The sequence below is a fragment of the Mugil cephalus genome, chromosome 3 (assembly GCF_022458985.1).
Source record: "Mugil cephalus isolate CIBA_MC_2020 chromosome 3, CIBA_Mcephalus_1.1, whole genome shotgun sequence".
NCBI classification, from domain to species: domain Eukaryota; kingdom Metazoa; phylum Chordata; class Actinopteri; order Mugiliformes; family Mugilidae; genus Mugil; species Mugil cephalus.
Genome location: NC_061772.1, coordinates 19,475,033 through 19,488,502, shown reverse-complemented (window position 1 = coordinate 19,488,502; position 13,470 = coordinate 19,475,033). Strand labels below are relative to the sequence as shown.

General features: G+C 39.5%; 3 protein-coding genes across 4 annotated transcripts; all 3 read left to right on the top strand.

Moving 5' to 3' along the window:
* The first annotated feature begins 738 nt into the window (after positions 1–738).
* On the top strand, positions 739–2,576 carry LOC125005526 (guanylyl cyclase-activating protein 2-like). Its single transcript, XM_047580916.1, has 4 exons — positions 739–1,017; positions 1,126–1,275; positions 1,734–1,842; positions 1,972–2,576. Exons 1-4 carry the CDS (start codon positions 811–813, stop codon positions 2,097–2,099), a joined length of 594 nt encoding a protein of 197 aa, XP_047436872.1. The 5' UTR covers positions 739–810; the 3' UTR covers positions 2,100–2,576.
* A 476-nt stretch (positions 2,577–3,052) lies between these two features.
* Positions 3,053–6,116, top strand: LOC125005590 (guanylyl cyclase-activating protein 2-like). The gene is made up of 4 exons (XM_047581044.1): positions 3,053–3,371; positions 3,486–3,635; positions 4,653–4,764; positions 4,869–6,116. Exons 1-4 carry the CDS (start codon positions 3,171–3,173, stop codon positions 5,015–5,017), a joined length of 612 nt encoding a protein of 203 aa, XP_047437000.1. The 5' UTR covers positions 3,053–3,170; the 3' UTR covers positions 5,018–6,116.
* Positions 6,117–6,506: 390 nt separating this feature from the next.
* Positions 6,507–13,055, top strand: si:ch211-210p4.6 (malignant fibrous histiocytoma-amplified sequence 1 homolog). 2 transcript variants are annotated; one of them, XM_047579915.1, is made up of 10 exons: positions 6,507–6,579; positions 6,859–7,732; positions 8,549–8,846; positions 9,034–9,220; positions 9,324–9,517; positions 9,755–10,311; positions 10,973–11,130; positions 11,222–11,396; positions 12,094–12,190; positions 12,260–13,055. In XM_047579915.1, the coding sequence occupies exons 1-9, from the start codon at positions 6,546–6,548 to the stop codon at positions 12,167–12,169; spliced, it is 2,553 nt and encodes an 850-aa protein (XP_047435871.1). In that variant the 5' UTR covers positions 6,507–6,545; the 3' UTR covers positions 12,170–12,190; positions 12,260–13,055. The 2 variants fall into 2 exon arrangements, with proteins under 2 accessions (XP_047435871.1, XP_047435872.1); XM_047579916.1 differs by having other exon boundaries at positions 9,809–10,311; positions 12,094–13,055.
* Positions 13,056–13,470: the final 415 nt, after the last annotated feature.

Genomic DNA, 13,470 nt, shown 5'->3' with positions numbered 1-13,470 from the left:
TCTAGCGTCTTTTTTTCCTAACCTGAAAGGCAAGTCTGAGACTGATTAAAGACAGCAATAGACCTGGGCATCAGCCATTTGGCAGATAGATTAATGGACACAAAGTGCTGTGTCTAAAAGCTCTGAAACTAAACTTCTCTCAAAGTAAAAGACAAATCAAACCTGATAATGAATTGATACTAGCAGCAAATATGAAGGTAGAGGATCACCAGAAGGCCTATTTTGGCTCCATCTTTGGGTTGTATAATTAAAAAGAAATTTGGACTTACAATGTATTGCAAAAACCTGTGTTTTGGACTTTTTTTTATCATTTAATTTTATACAAAACACTGAAGATTTATATGTGATCAATCTATGCCTATGAACAACAGCATCAAATATTCTTCAAAGTGGCTCGATGACCTTGTCACAGGTCTTCTGTAGCTGTCTCAATTGCTTCCGTCTCTTCATTTTGTCCCGTCTTAGATGCTGTATGCACATATTACCATTGATTATGGAAGGTTTTTGTACAGAAGTGTCAATATATTACATGCTATCAGTTGGAATGTGTATACCATGCAGGGTCATGTTGGTATAATGCCTGCAACTCATACAGTGTTTGACCTGGATACACATTTAGCGGCAAACCTAATTAACTAAGCAAGAGGAAACCCCCTACATACGTAACACCAAAGTAGACGTGAAGCCACACTAATCACTTGCCTCATAGGATTCCACTGAGTTGCACCACCTGATGCCTATTTCAAGTCTGGCCACTCTATCTTGCAGACTAAAACTGAAAGGTTACACGGCTATGGGCTGCTAAATTACATGTCAGCCATGGGGCAGACACAGCAAACGGAGAACAGTGAGGAGATCGACGTCAAAGCGCTTCAGGATATGTACAAAAAGTTTGTCATGGAGTGCCCGAGTGGATTACTTTTTCTGCACGAGTTCAAGCGTTTCTTTGGAGTGGACCCGACAGGAGAAGCTTCTGATTATGCGGAGAACATGTTTCGAGCTTTTGACAAAAATGGGGTGAGAGAATAAAGGGGGAAAAAAAAGACGTTTGTTGCAGCCTGACTTGATTTCAATCATCCAAAATGTTCAAAGCTATACCGAGCATTTTCTCTTTTCATCTTTTAGGACAATACCATCGATTTCCTTGAGTTTGTGGCAGCACTGAATCTCGTGTTCCGGGGAGACCTGGAACATAAACTGCGCTGGTCATTCAAGGTGTATGACAAAGATGGTAACGGCTTTGTGGACAGGGATGAACTACGGTCGATTATTGATGTAAGTATTATGAAAGTATTGTATAAGTCAAAACGCCTTAGTCTTGATTTGGCATTGCTTAGAGTATGTTTCCCATATACCTGATGGCAGTTAGTTTCAGGTTTACACTGAAATTACAAATGATAAAGTTCTTTTTCAACATCCCAATGAAAGTGTAAAACTCAAAGTATATTGATAGCCCAATAGCATAATTGCCTTAATAATTTTTTGACTTACTGTTAGAATATCAATAAAAAATATAATGGGCTTGCTAAAGATTGTGGTCTTTCTTGTTTCAACTTCAAATATGCTACTAGGCTAATGATATCTAGGATTTATAGGCAAAACTAAAGCATTATCCAGTTTTGATCTGTGCAGTTAGAACGTGTCGTGTTTCATTCCTGGATGTACTTGGTGCGATGCTGTTTCTGTGTTATAAATTAAATACATAATCTCCTTTTTTCTTAATTTTTATCTAGAGCATCTACCGGATTAAAAAAGGCTCAAAGGCCGACATGAGTGAGTCGCAGCTCTCAGTGGACGAGGCCGTGGATCGATTATTAGAGGCTGTCGATAGCGACGGAGACGGTGAGCATTCATTCACAGAGCATTCATGTGGCATTTACACTGCAGCAAGAGAGAATACCGTGGAGAGACGACAGATGGAGGGAAATATATAACACTCGCGCCTTTATGCGCGTTTCCTTTGCTCTGCAGGTAATATCACTATGGAGGAGTTCATCAGAGGCGCACAGCAGGACCCGTGGGTGCTCAACATGTTGAAGCTGGACATGAACCCTGCTGGATGGGTGCTGGAGCACAGGAGAAGGAGTGCACACTTCTGAAGAATTAACAAATCACCTCTGCCTTTCACATACAGACAATGAATAAAGTCAACACGTTTAACTGCAACGGTTACATCTTAACATCAACGTTTTCTCAGTACATGCAGCTTCATGGATTATTTTGTTAAGCAGCTAGCACTTGAAAATTAATTCAAACAGGTATTTTATTGTACACGCTATTCTCTGGGTTTATCTAACTCAAAGGATCCTTATGTATATACAGAATTATTGTAATGCTTTTATATTGTCTGTATTTAAGTTTTAATTGTATTTGCTTTTTTTTTTTTTTTTTTACCCTGTAAATAACATTACATTACTTGTAACATGGATCATCTTGATGTAGGATTTTATAATCCTACGCATACTGAAAGCACTGTCAGCAAATATTAATAATTTCCTTTGCTGTTGTTAAAGGTTGTTATCTGTTAAAGGTAATACCTATGAAGTGATATTCAATAAAGACAAATGCTATGCTAACAGATGAGTACTGCTATTATTTTCTACTGATAAAGGTATTAGAAATATAAATGACGTACAGAGACCAGCATGCCCAATTCCTCCCAGCTAGCAACACCCTTAAACCCCTTAATGTCACTTACATCACTGAAGACGCAGAGTACATAGCAACTAAACACTAACTCACTCTTGATAATGGAGCATGCAACACGCAGAGTCGTTGTGTTGATTAAATCTGGGGCCAGTAATACTTTTAAAGGGATTCCCGTTTCTGTTTTTACTCTTTAAGTTATTAAGTCAGTAAGTAATAGCATAAAGCGTAGTTGTGACCCTGGGTCAGTGGAGGTTTAAGATAGGATCAGGTATGTGGATTACAGCTTTAAACTCGACGTGCTCATGCCTTTGGCTAAAAATAATCTTCTTGGGTCAAGTCAAGCATCACATGAATATGTTATTACCCTCGACTAACATCTAGACCCCTGAGCAGATTTGCAGAAGCCGCCATGAAGTAGACACCAATGCGTTTGTTGCAGGCAGCGCAACCAGTTTCAAGGATGTTAATTTGCTAAACCATCCGGACAGATTTATTTTAAATATAAAATAAGAAACTTAAGCATGGGTCAAAATCAGCAAGTGCAGGCACAGGAAGGCGAACTGGAGCTGAACAGCATACAGGATCTCTACAAGTCATTCATCATGGAGTGTCCAAGTGGATCTTTGTACCTGCACGAGTTCAAGAGGATGTTTGGAGTACATCCTGGGACAGTGGAATCAGAGTACATGGACAACATCTTCCGAGCATTTGACATGAATCATGTGAGTAATAAAGCTGCTGTGGAGTAAAATGTATCAGTCTTCAACTGAAAGTCCAAGCAAAACAAAATGCTACAATACTTGATTTCTTTTTTTTTCTTTCTTTTTTTTTTTCAGGACAACACAATGGAATTTATAGAGTATGTGGCCGCATTGCATCTTGTCCTGCGTGGAAAACTTGAAGATAAGTTAAGGTGGACTTTCAAAGTGTTTGACGGTGATGGCAACGGCCGCCTCGACAGAGATGAAGTGCTGAAGATTGTTAAGGTAAAACTATCTTGTCTTCATGAAATCGCTTATTCACACTCTCCTTAGAACAATTATAACCTCAGTTCATGTGTCAAAAGAGCATTTTCGTTTCGGCTGTAATATCATGTTTTGCAATTTTAATGTGGACTTAATATGTACCAGCAAACTGGGCATGTAAAGAAATGCATGTAGATACAACTTCCTCAATTTTAAATATGTATTTGGTAACAGTATTTTGAACCATTTGAGTCATAAATCTACAAATACTTTGACATATTTGCAGGAATTAAGGTGTTCAACCCTAACATGAGATTCTACATGTTGACAATAACAATATATGCTGATGTTTAGTGAGTATAATTATTACTACATCTCTATCGTGCAGACTGTTAGAGTGAATGCATTCACTAATAAGCAATCACAAAGTGTCCCTTTTGGCAGATATTTGGTCAAACACCAGTGTTTTAGACAAATGGCCTGCCGTCAGATTTTAACTTGAGTTGAAGCTGTAGAGGTAGTTTTGTAAAATAGGTTTTTACTAAATCCCCTCAATCTCCAACCTCTGTTGCTGCACTTGCTAATTCTGCTACTGAAACTTTCTAATTTCACCTTATTTCATTCAGTGGCCAATCACAGGTGAGCAGTGTTATGACGGCAGCCTCCCCTGATTGGTTCGCCGTTCTTCTTTTTTTCGTCATTGGATGCTAACTCTGCTTGGCTTCCTTGCAGACAACAGTGTGTATTTCACTGCTCTTGCACTCTTTACACATCGTAAAATGCTCAATAATTAGAGAACAGAAATAAGGAAGAGATGAGAGTGACACAATGAAGAAGAACTGTTAAAAGGGTAATGACAACAACAGAGGTGATAAAAAAGAGGAAGCATGGCTTCCCTTGGATTCTAGGAGAACTGCTGACCAAATAACTTACAGGGCCACACACCAGCATTGCCATTCATAGAACCAATTCTTTGATATAATATTGATAATAAGCACATTGTGTATCTTGATCAGAACTGTTGAATCTGTTTTTCAGATAATTTACAGGATAAAGAAAGGCGATGTGTCTGATGAAACAGGAGGCGAGAGACTCACTGCTGAGCAAGTCCGTGATCACATCTTTGAAGAGGTTGATGTAAACAATGATGGTAAGTTGACCTTCCAACCAACAAAAATACACCAACCATGAAAAATTTCCTCAATACTGAACAAACAAACAACTAATTTAAACTATTTTCTGTTTGTGTTGCAGGTGACATTACGTTGGATGAGTTCATCCAGGGGGCTGAGAGTAGTCCGTGGCTGCAGAGATTCCTATGTTTCGATGTCAATCCCAGTGGATTGGTCCACAGGCACTTGTGTCACAGGAAACACACGTGCACAAGTGCTAAAGATTTGTGATGGACGTCAACACGATCTGACAAGCCCGCCAAATGAAAAGCCACCTCCTTTTGAACTATTGGAAAAACATAAATACCTCAACCAGCAGCCTGTGAGAAGACACTTGTTGCGTGCATTGTAGAATAGTGTACTGTTTTCTGTGTAAAGCACTCTGGAAATTCAGTATACATTGGCATTTTGACACCACGAGAAAATCTATATGAAATATGTAATTTTAGCAGCAGTTAAACATCATGATCATCATCAAATGAGTATCAGTTTGTGGCCTCATCATTATTGTAAATTGTAAATACGTGAACCGAGTGTTGGTAACAATACATATTATGGCATTGTAACATGCTGATGACACAGAGTATGTATTCATATGGTCACATATTGTTTACTGGTCCAAGAAATTGAGGCAGCTGATTTATATGGCCACTTCAGTAATTGGTTGCAAAAGGGGGTTTAATAAAAGGTCAGAACTGTCAGAGGGTAGAACAACATATTGTAACTTTTATTCCCTTAGTATCAAGCCTGTTATTCCCCACGAAGCAACTGACAGGTAAAAATTCATGTCTTATAAACAATAACTGTTATTTTCAAAACTGGATGTTCTGAGCCAAAGAGGAAACTAAGCTGCTGGTTTCATAACGGGGAATCCCTAAGGCTACTCAACCTGAAGTGTAAAAGTGGTGCAGTGGCCCTTTAAATTTTAAAAAGATTAAGCTAGTGTCCATAAGTCCTCAGTTAACACAGTCCTATATATATACACACACACACACACACACACACACAAACACACATGTTTTTTGGATAGTCGTGCTTTTTATGGGAGCTGCAGATGATCAGAAAAACATACCCAATGTTCTTAAATGTAGTATGTATTTAAAGTGTGCTTTTCTCAACACGTTGTGTGTGACCTATACCAAAACCAAAAAGGGAATTATTGTTCATTGCAATTCACATTGCAATTGCCATTCCTTCATGTCTTTTGTTGTTGTGTACAGCTTACCATGATTCGTTTTAGATGATAGCGTGAACTCTGAACTGATGATTGCACTGAGTAAAATGAAAAATGCCTGATGTGACACAACATTAAAAGTGACTCACAGAAGTGCTCCCTGCTCTCTTTTCTGTAGTGCTGCAATGTTGTAATGTAATGACAGTGACAGTTCCCCATTCGTAAATAGTATTGCGTAATAAATCAGTAGTTTAATGTAACTCAGTATTTCATCAGTAGGTAAGTAGTACTAAAAACATTTGAATGTCACCACACCGTGTAACAGAAATAATTTACATTTTGCAGAAATTAATCACTATTTCAGTCTCATAAACACTTTGTAAAAAGTAAAACAACTGATGTAAGAATACAGTTTTTCTCAAGTATTTCTGTTTTATGTGTTTATGTGGTGGAGCAACTTTCGTAGCTGACCGTGCTTTTCGTAGCTCTCACTTTACGTAGCTTACTTCCCTATCTCATAGGCAGGAACTTGTTCTGTTTGTTCCTGAAAAAATCGCTAGACTTGAACTCCCCTTTCCTTTATGAATGAGACATCTTGAGAAAATGTCCTTTGTAAAAGGTAGGCAACCTAACATTTACTTTGAGCATTGTTAGAAGTCTGTGATAATTGTAATTATTAATTGTACTAATTGATTAATTATTGTAGATGTAGACATTTCTGTCTGGCAACTCAGAGATTTTGTATTTCTGCTCCATCACATATGTGAGATAGAAGACTTAAATATGTGGCTGAAATGTTTCTAAGTAGGCACAACTTAGACTCCACCCAGCAATTATGTAAATTTTCTGAAACTCTGATCTGAAACACATACTGTAAACCTCCTCATTCATCATACAGGATTCAGTTGGGAGACATGGGATCTGGCAGGGCAGAAACTGAAGTTTCTTCCTCAGGACCTTCTAATGCATGACACCATGTGTACAAGTGTAAACTTGCAGAGGAATAAACTGAAACGTGTCATTGGCATCTCCAGTTTCAAAAACCTGACAGACCTTAATCTCTCCAGGAACAAGTTAATAGAATTTCCTAGTGAGATGCAATACTTGTACAAATTAGAGACACTCTATATGAACCAGAACCGTATCAAGTCAATTCCAGAGGGAATACTCCCTAACTTAACTACGTTGAAGTATCTAAAACTCAACGCCAATTGTTTATCCAAGCTTCCTTCAGATATTAACCAGTGCGCTACTGTCACTTACCTGGATCTTTCCAAAAACTACCTGAAAAACATCCAGCCACTTGTTGGTCTACCAAAACTGAGAACGCTTCTGGTAGAGAAGAACCAACTGACAGAACTGCCATCCCAGCTCTTCCAGAAAAGTAGCTGTGAGCTAACCATGTGTGGGGCCATGGGGAACCCACTGAGGTGTCCACCGGAAGAGGTGTGCGCTGGAGGGGTCATGGACATAAGAAGCTACTTCCTTCAACTGGAGGAAAATCCCAACACACACTCTGCCTGGACAGTCAAGACCATGTTCCTGGGTTCTTCCATGGCAGGGAAGTCCACACTCTGCCGCAGCCTGAGAGAAGGGAAACCTGTAGCAGTGGCAATGAAGGACCGGACTGAGGGGATCGAAATCAGCCAGCTGTACACTGGGGAAGTTCGTTTTCTTCTCTGGGACTTTGCAGGGCAGGAGGAATACTACCTGACACATCATGTCTTCATCACTTCACGAGCCCTTGTCATCCTTACCATTGATTTAGCAAGGTGAGCAAGTGTGTTGTTTATACACAGTCCCCATCCTGTGTGTTTAGGTTGTTTGATTCATCCCAGTTTTAAGCCCCTTTCACATTGAGCGAAAAACCTAAAGTAATCGATGTGAAAGGGTAAATGACCCGGCAATCTACCTGGGATTTTATCGGCTTTGCGCGGCTTTAATGTGAACAGGCCCGGGTTGCTCTGACGTTGATGTATCTGCCTGTTAGATTTTGATGTCGTCACTCGGCGGCCTGTCAGACTGTATCATTGTAGAAGCACATAGGTGAATTAGTCCTACGTCAAGTTTGGGAAATTGCGCCGACTGTGTTTCTATGCAGCTTGTATAGCGATATCCCACACTTTTTTAATGATCATGGCAGCGCTCTGCATCCGAAGGGAAGAGGAGATTCAGCAGCAGATGTCGGGCATTGTGCAGGACCCAGTGATTTATTTGAATATCAGCAGCCTTTTGAAAAAGCGGGGGTTTGGCAGATCCATTCTTTAGGTCATCAACAAACTGAAAGGGTTTAAAAAAAAAACTACACCATGCTGTCCATTGTTTACCTGCCAAAGCCAATCTACACTCCTGACAGGAAGATTTTTTTTTCCACACTGTATTTCATTTAGCTAACTAAATGAAAATGTACTTTAGGTCATGACCAAATATGTCTAGAGCTAAGTAGTCAAGATAAGATATACAGTAATCTTATCTTATGACATTAGCATTTAGCACCTTCAGAGCTAATAACATGGCAGCGGCACTTCCTACGGATTCAGCATGATCATGAGGCCACAATGAAATCTTTCATTTTGGTTTTTTGTCAGTTACAACATTGTTGACCCACAATCCTTCAAAGACCAGCTGTGGTTCTGGATAAACAACATACAACTACGCGTGCCAGATGCAGTGGTAATGCTGGTGGGAACACACTGTGACCAGTGTAGAGACCTGGATGAGGTGATGGAGAAGAAGAGTGACATTGAGGGGAAGGTCAAAACCATGCTTGCAAACAGGAGGATGGTTTTAAACCACCGGAGGGCAAATCTGGAAGAAAGCACAAACCCCTCCCTCTACATGGACCAGATGGATGAACTGGAATGCCTTTTGGACTACAGTCTTAAGGTACTGTTATGGGCTTGTGGATTCATTATATTGTAATAAATACTTATTTTTATTTTTATGCTATAATTGTTTTTGTTTTTTAATGCTGCCTAGTTGCATAGCTTGTATTGTTAAATCAAGGTCCCTTTGCTTTTGAATTGTGTTTGTGGACAAACTTTTCTTGTCCTCTCCTTAAACTTTCCTGCAGGTTTTGGATCTTTTGCCTCTTGATTGCACAAACACTGAGGATATTGCAAAACTCAAGAGTCATGTTTTGAAATGCATTCAGTCAGAGAGCATGTTGCTGTGTTCTGAGAGCATTCTCCCCAAAAGTTATGAAGAGGTGGAGCAAGCCATTCATACACTTGTTGCACTGGAACACATTCCTCAACATGGTAAGTTCAATTTTAACTCCAAGGACTACATATTCCAAATGTTATGGAACATTCAGAGGGTGCTTTGACATCTAAACTGAAATGCATCGGTTCTCTCTATCAGGTATCATTTTACTTGAAGAACTGAGTGATTTAATTAGAAACCATGTTACACAGAGCAGAGAGGAGCTCTGCTCAATCTTGAAATTCCTCTTGAGATATCTCCACCGAATTGGGGTGATCATCTGGTATGAAGACATCGACGTGCTGAGCAACAGAGTGTTTGTCCAGCCTTCATTCCTCATCTCAATGTTCAAGGTCAGCAGTTGCTTTTTGTGTCCATTAGTGGTAATATACATACATATATACTTACAGATTCTTATTCCTAAATCTAAATTATCATTTAAGTAACCCATTGATGCCACCAAAAAGCACACACAGCCATGGTACAAGTTATGTTTATGAAGCTTATGAAGTCAATTAGTACGCAAAAACTAAGGCTGCAGTGTCATACCTCATAAGATTGACTAAACTCTTTATGTCCCTTTACCTAAGAATGGTCCTGTTGTTCACAAAAAGTATTTTCAATCTCTACTTTCTGTGAATAAGACCATTGTGAGACATGACTTGGTGCAACAACTGGAGGGTGTATCCAGAGATCTTCTCATGCAGGAAGGGGCTCTGGTGAAACAGAAGTTCACCTGGATGAATGACTTGAAGTCCAGAGGTACTCTGCACAATGCAGCCATGCGCATCTTGGTCCGCAGAGAGTTAGAGAAACTGGCCAATGATGATGATGACGACTTTATCAGAGAGGTGGTGGGAACCAAGAGGGAGGAAGGCATAATACTCACCCTCTTGCAGTATTTTGAGGTTTGCCTCCCGACTCGTGTCAGAAGCCCCTTAAACCCACAAGCACCGGAGTTCTTACCTGGAGAAAAGAAGTGGGAGCGAACGAAGGAGGCTACAACAGATCCAGATGAAGCTTGTCTCTTCCCCATTTATCTGAAGGACAACGTCATAGTGTGCCAAAACTGGGGTGAGGACAAACAAGATGACATCAGTGTTCATGTGTACTTCCTTCCTGAGATTCCTCATGGGTTCTTCCACAGGTAACATGTTTCATTATGGATGCTTATATGATAGTATGTGATTAAAGCTGCTGTATTGCTAGAATTAATCATGTTTTCAATCTGTTTATTTTATAACAATTATTGTGCATCTTTTTTCAATATGCAGTATGGTGGTTCTCCAGTAGTATGGCATGTGGTAAAACAATGGCATACTACATGTATCCAATTTTGGAGCGCAAAACCCACTCAAGGCTTGTTTCAACTACCATAGGCTCCATTGTTAGAATGATTAACTTTACAGCAGATGACAGCAGAACCCATAAACATATTTACAGCACAGTGCATATTTTTAGTTCAGTTTTCCTTTCCCCAGCAACGGCTGTAGGTGGTATGTATTAATATTTTTTTTAACCCACACATTTAAAGTATGTGGAGGCTTAAAGTTAGGAGTACATAAGGGTGTCAATGCTGATGTCGATGTGTCATCTTCCAGCCTCAATTCCACGCACATTCCACAGCCATGACCATTTTTGAATTAGCTTGAAGTTAGTAAATAAAAGAATGGTTAAAAAAAAAAAAAAAAAACCTAAACAAATGCACTTTATTACTCTAATCTATGGAGTTATATATCCAGCCACCAATGCTTTGATTAAATTGTTAATATCTCTAATGCATCTGCTGTAACATCTGTAACAACCAGAGTGATCATCAAAACGTGCTCACTGTACCCGACTCACTGGGTGGGGAGAGAGCAGTGTCTCCTCTGCTGTGGAAACCGACTGGCTCTGATGAGACAGAGGAATGAAGACGGAGATTCATTCATAGAGATACGCTGCAGGAGACCCGAGGGGAATGACGGTAAAAATCTATGATCTCTCTCATGATGAGGCCAAATGTTCTGCACTTGCACTGCACAGACCGCTGTAATCTCTTCTCTCTCCCTCTTCAGAGTTTCGGCCGATGTGGGATCTGATCTTGGCAATTATGTCCAAGCTGTTTGTGCTTTCAAGGCAGTGGCCGGGACTGACCCAGCAGGTACACACTCCCTGTCCGGAGAGAGGTTGTCTGCACTACTTCACCTGGAGGGACTGGCAGGAACTCAACAACACTGACTTCTACAACCTGTAAGTGTTGTGTCGGTCTAGGTAGACTGAGCCTGTTTCTTGAAAGTCAAATCCCCAAATTAATCAGAAAATACTGTAGTTCAAGTCACATTCTGGTGTGAAAAAAAAATCTTAGTTATCTAAGGAGAAATGGTGGCAGTTGGTGTATTTTCTGTGTTCATGAAGAGATGGGACAATCTGATGGTGTAAGATAGTATGGAATAAGTTTGGGAAGTTAATGGGGGAATATGTATGTACATTTCTCCCCTTATGCATCACAAAATTACGATTACACCGACAGGACAGAGTGCCAGTCAGTCAGTCAGTCAGTCAGACAAAAGCTTAGCTCTGTAATGTAATGGTTTTGTATGAGTGAGATAAACAGAAGCAGAGTTACAATTGAAATCATATCTCAACAAATGTTCTTATGTTTGCAATTAAGTAGTTCTTTTCCTTTTTTTTAAGACTACACTCTTAGAATCTTTAAATGTTTTTAAATGTACAAAAAAGATACCATGCAGTTCTTGTATGATACCCTCGTGATAAGACGGATATGATTTTCTGACACTTTTTCACCTGGCGGGATTGTTAAGAATCCAACTTTCCATGACCTTCCCCTCCAATTATAGATGTTTTTCAACAGTATTTGTATCGACAGGATCACTAAGTTGGACACAGTTGCCGTTCATACTATGTCCGCTTTGTTTGTTTTTAACAGTGTGAAGGAGGACAAACTAGTTTGCCAGGGAGGCCATACACGCCGGACAGAGCTGATATTTCCAAAGGCTAAATAAATGTCCTTGTCTTTGTTGAAGGTAAATGGCAAAGCAGACAAGAGTGTGTGCTTTGAGCTTTGACTAATCACAGGTGTGTTTTCACTTCAGTTGCAGCTTTGCAGGGAGGAAATAACCTTAACCTCACCACAAAGATTCCAAATCAAATGTGAACGATGAAAACCCACACATCTCTCTCATTTTTATTTCTAAGTGCATAATTGCATAATTTTTTTTTATGCAAAAGCATTTTTTTTTTTATGTAATTCCATGTATTCCATTTGTAGCTGTTACATATTTGCAGTAAGTTTTTGAACCATCTGAGCTCATCTTCCCTATCAGTTGCCACTTGGTGTTTTCATTTTCTTGGTGATTTTGTTTCTATGGTCTGAGAGTATATTCAAAAAGCCCACTGATCATGTTTTTCTTTCCATTCTTCATCAGTTGTCTCATATCCCTGTGTTAGACAGTGTTTTCTGTGTGCAGTACTGGCCTCTGCTGGATGTTAAGGAGCACGACACACAGCACAATCCGATGTTTTGTCTCATAGTTTTACACTGTAAATAAATAAATTAAAACCTAACAGCTTTTATTCTTAACACTTGAATGGATTTGCATTCAGGATTAATGAGCTACAGCTAAAATGAAGACGAGTATGTGGAAACATGCAGAGCCGTTAAACAGATGTAGCAGATATATTGGATTAGATATTTCAGATCAATCAAGCCCTGATGTGTTTACTTACATCCATCTCGCTGCCATCCACCTCCGTTTATCTTCTCTTTCGAGTTTTTTCTTCTCTATGTGGGAACCTGTGCCGCGTTCATGGTCTCCCTGTACATCACAGCGTGTTCGTGATTTCCAGTGCTTGAAGGCAGAAGTGATGGCAAATTATTCATTACACGCGGTGACAAAGGTGTTTCCTTGGTGGAGGATAGTTAATTTGGCAAAAAATACCATGCATCTCCATCATTCTCGATCTAGGCAAAGGCTATGCCTGCTATACATCATTAAGACATTTTAACTATCCACTGAGATGCTGTGTGTGAAATTTTCACATTGAATCTATGAGTTTGGGCTATTTGGCCAAAAAATGTGAGAATCACTGAAGTCACTGAGGAGACTAAAAAGTTAATCTAAGAAAAAATGGCAACTGGACTTATAGAGTTTCTTGAAGATGTTTTGCCACCCATCTGAGTAGCTTTTTCAGTTCTAAGAGGACTGGTGGGAAGATTAGGTTAAAAACAAAAACTCTGTGGGTAAAACAAGCAAGTTTCTGATGTTTTTTTTTTTTAAATGAATAGTCTATTTTATGTCGGCAT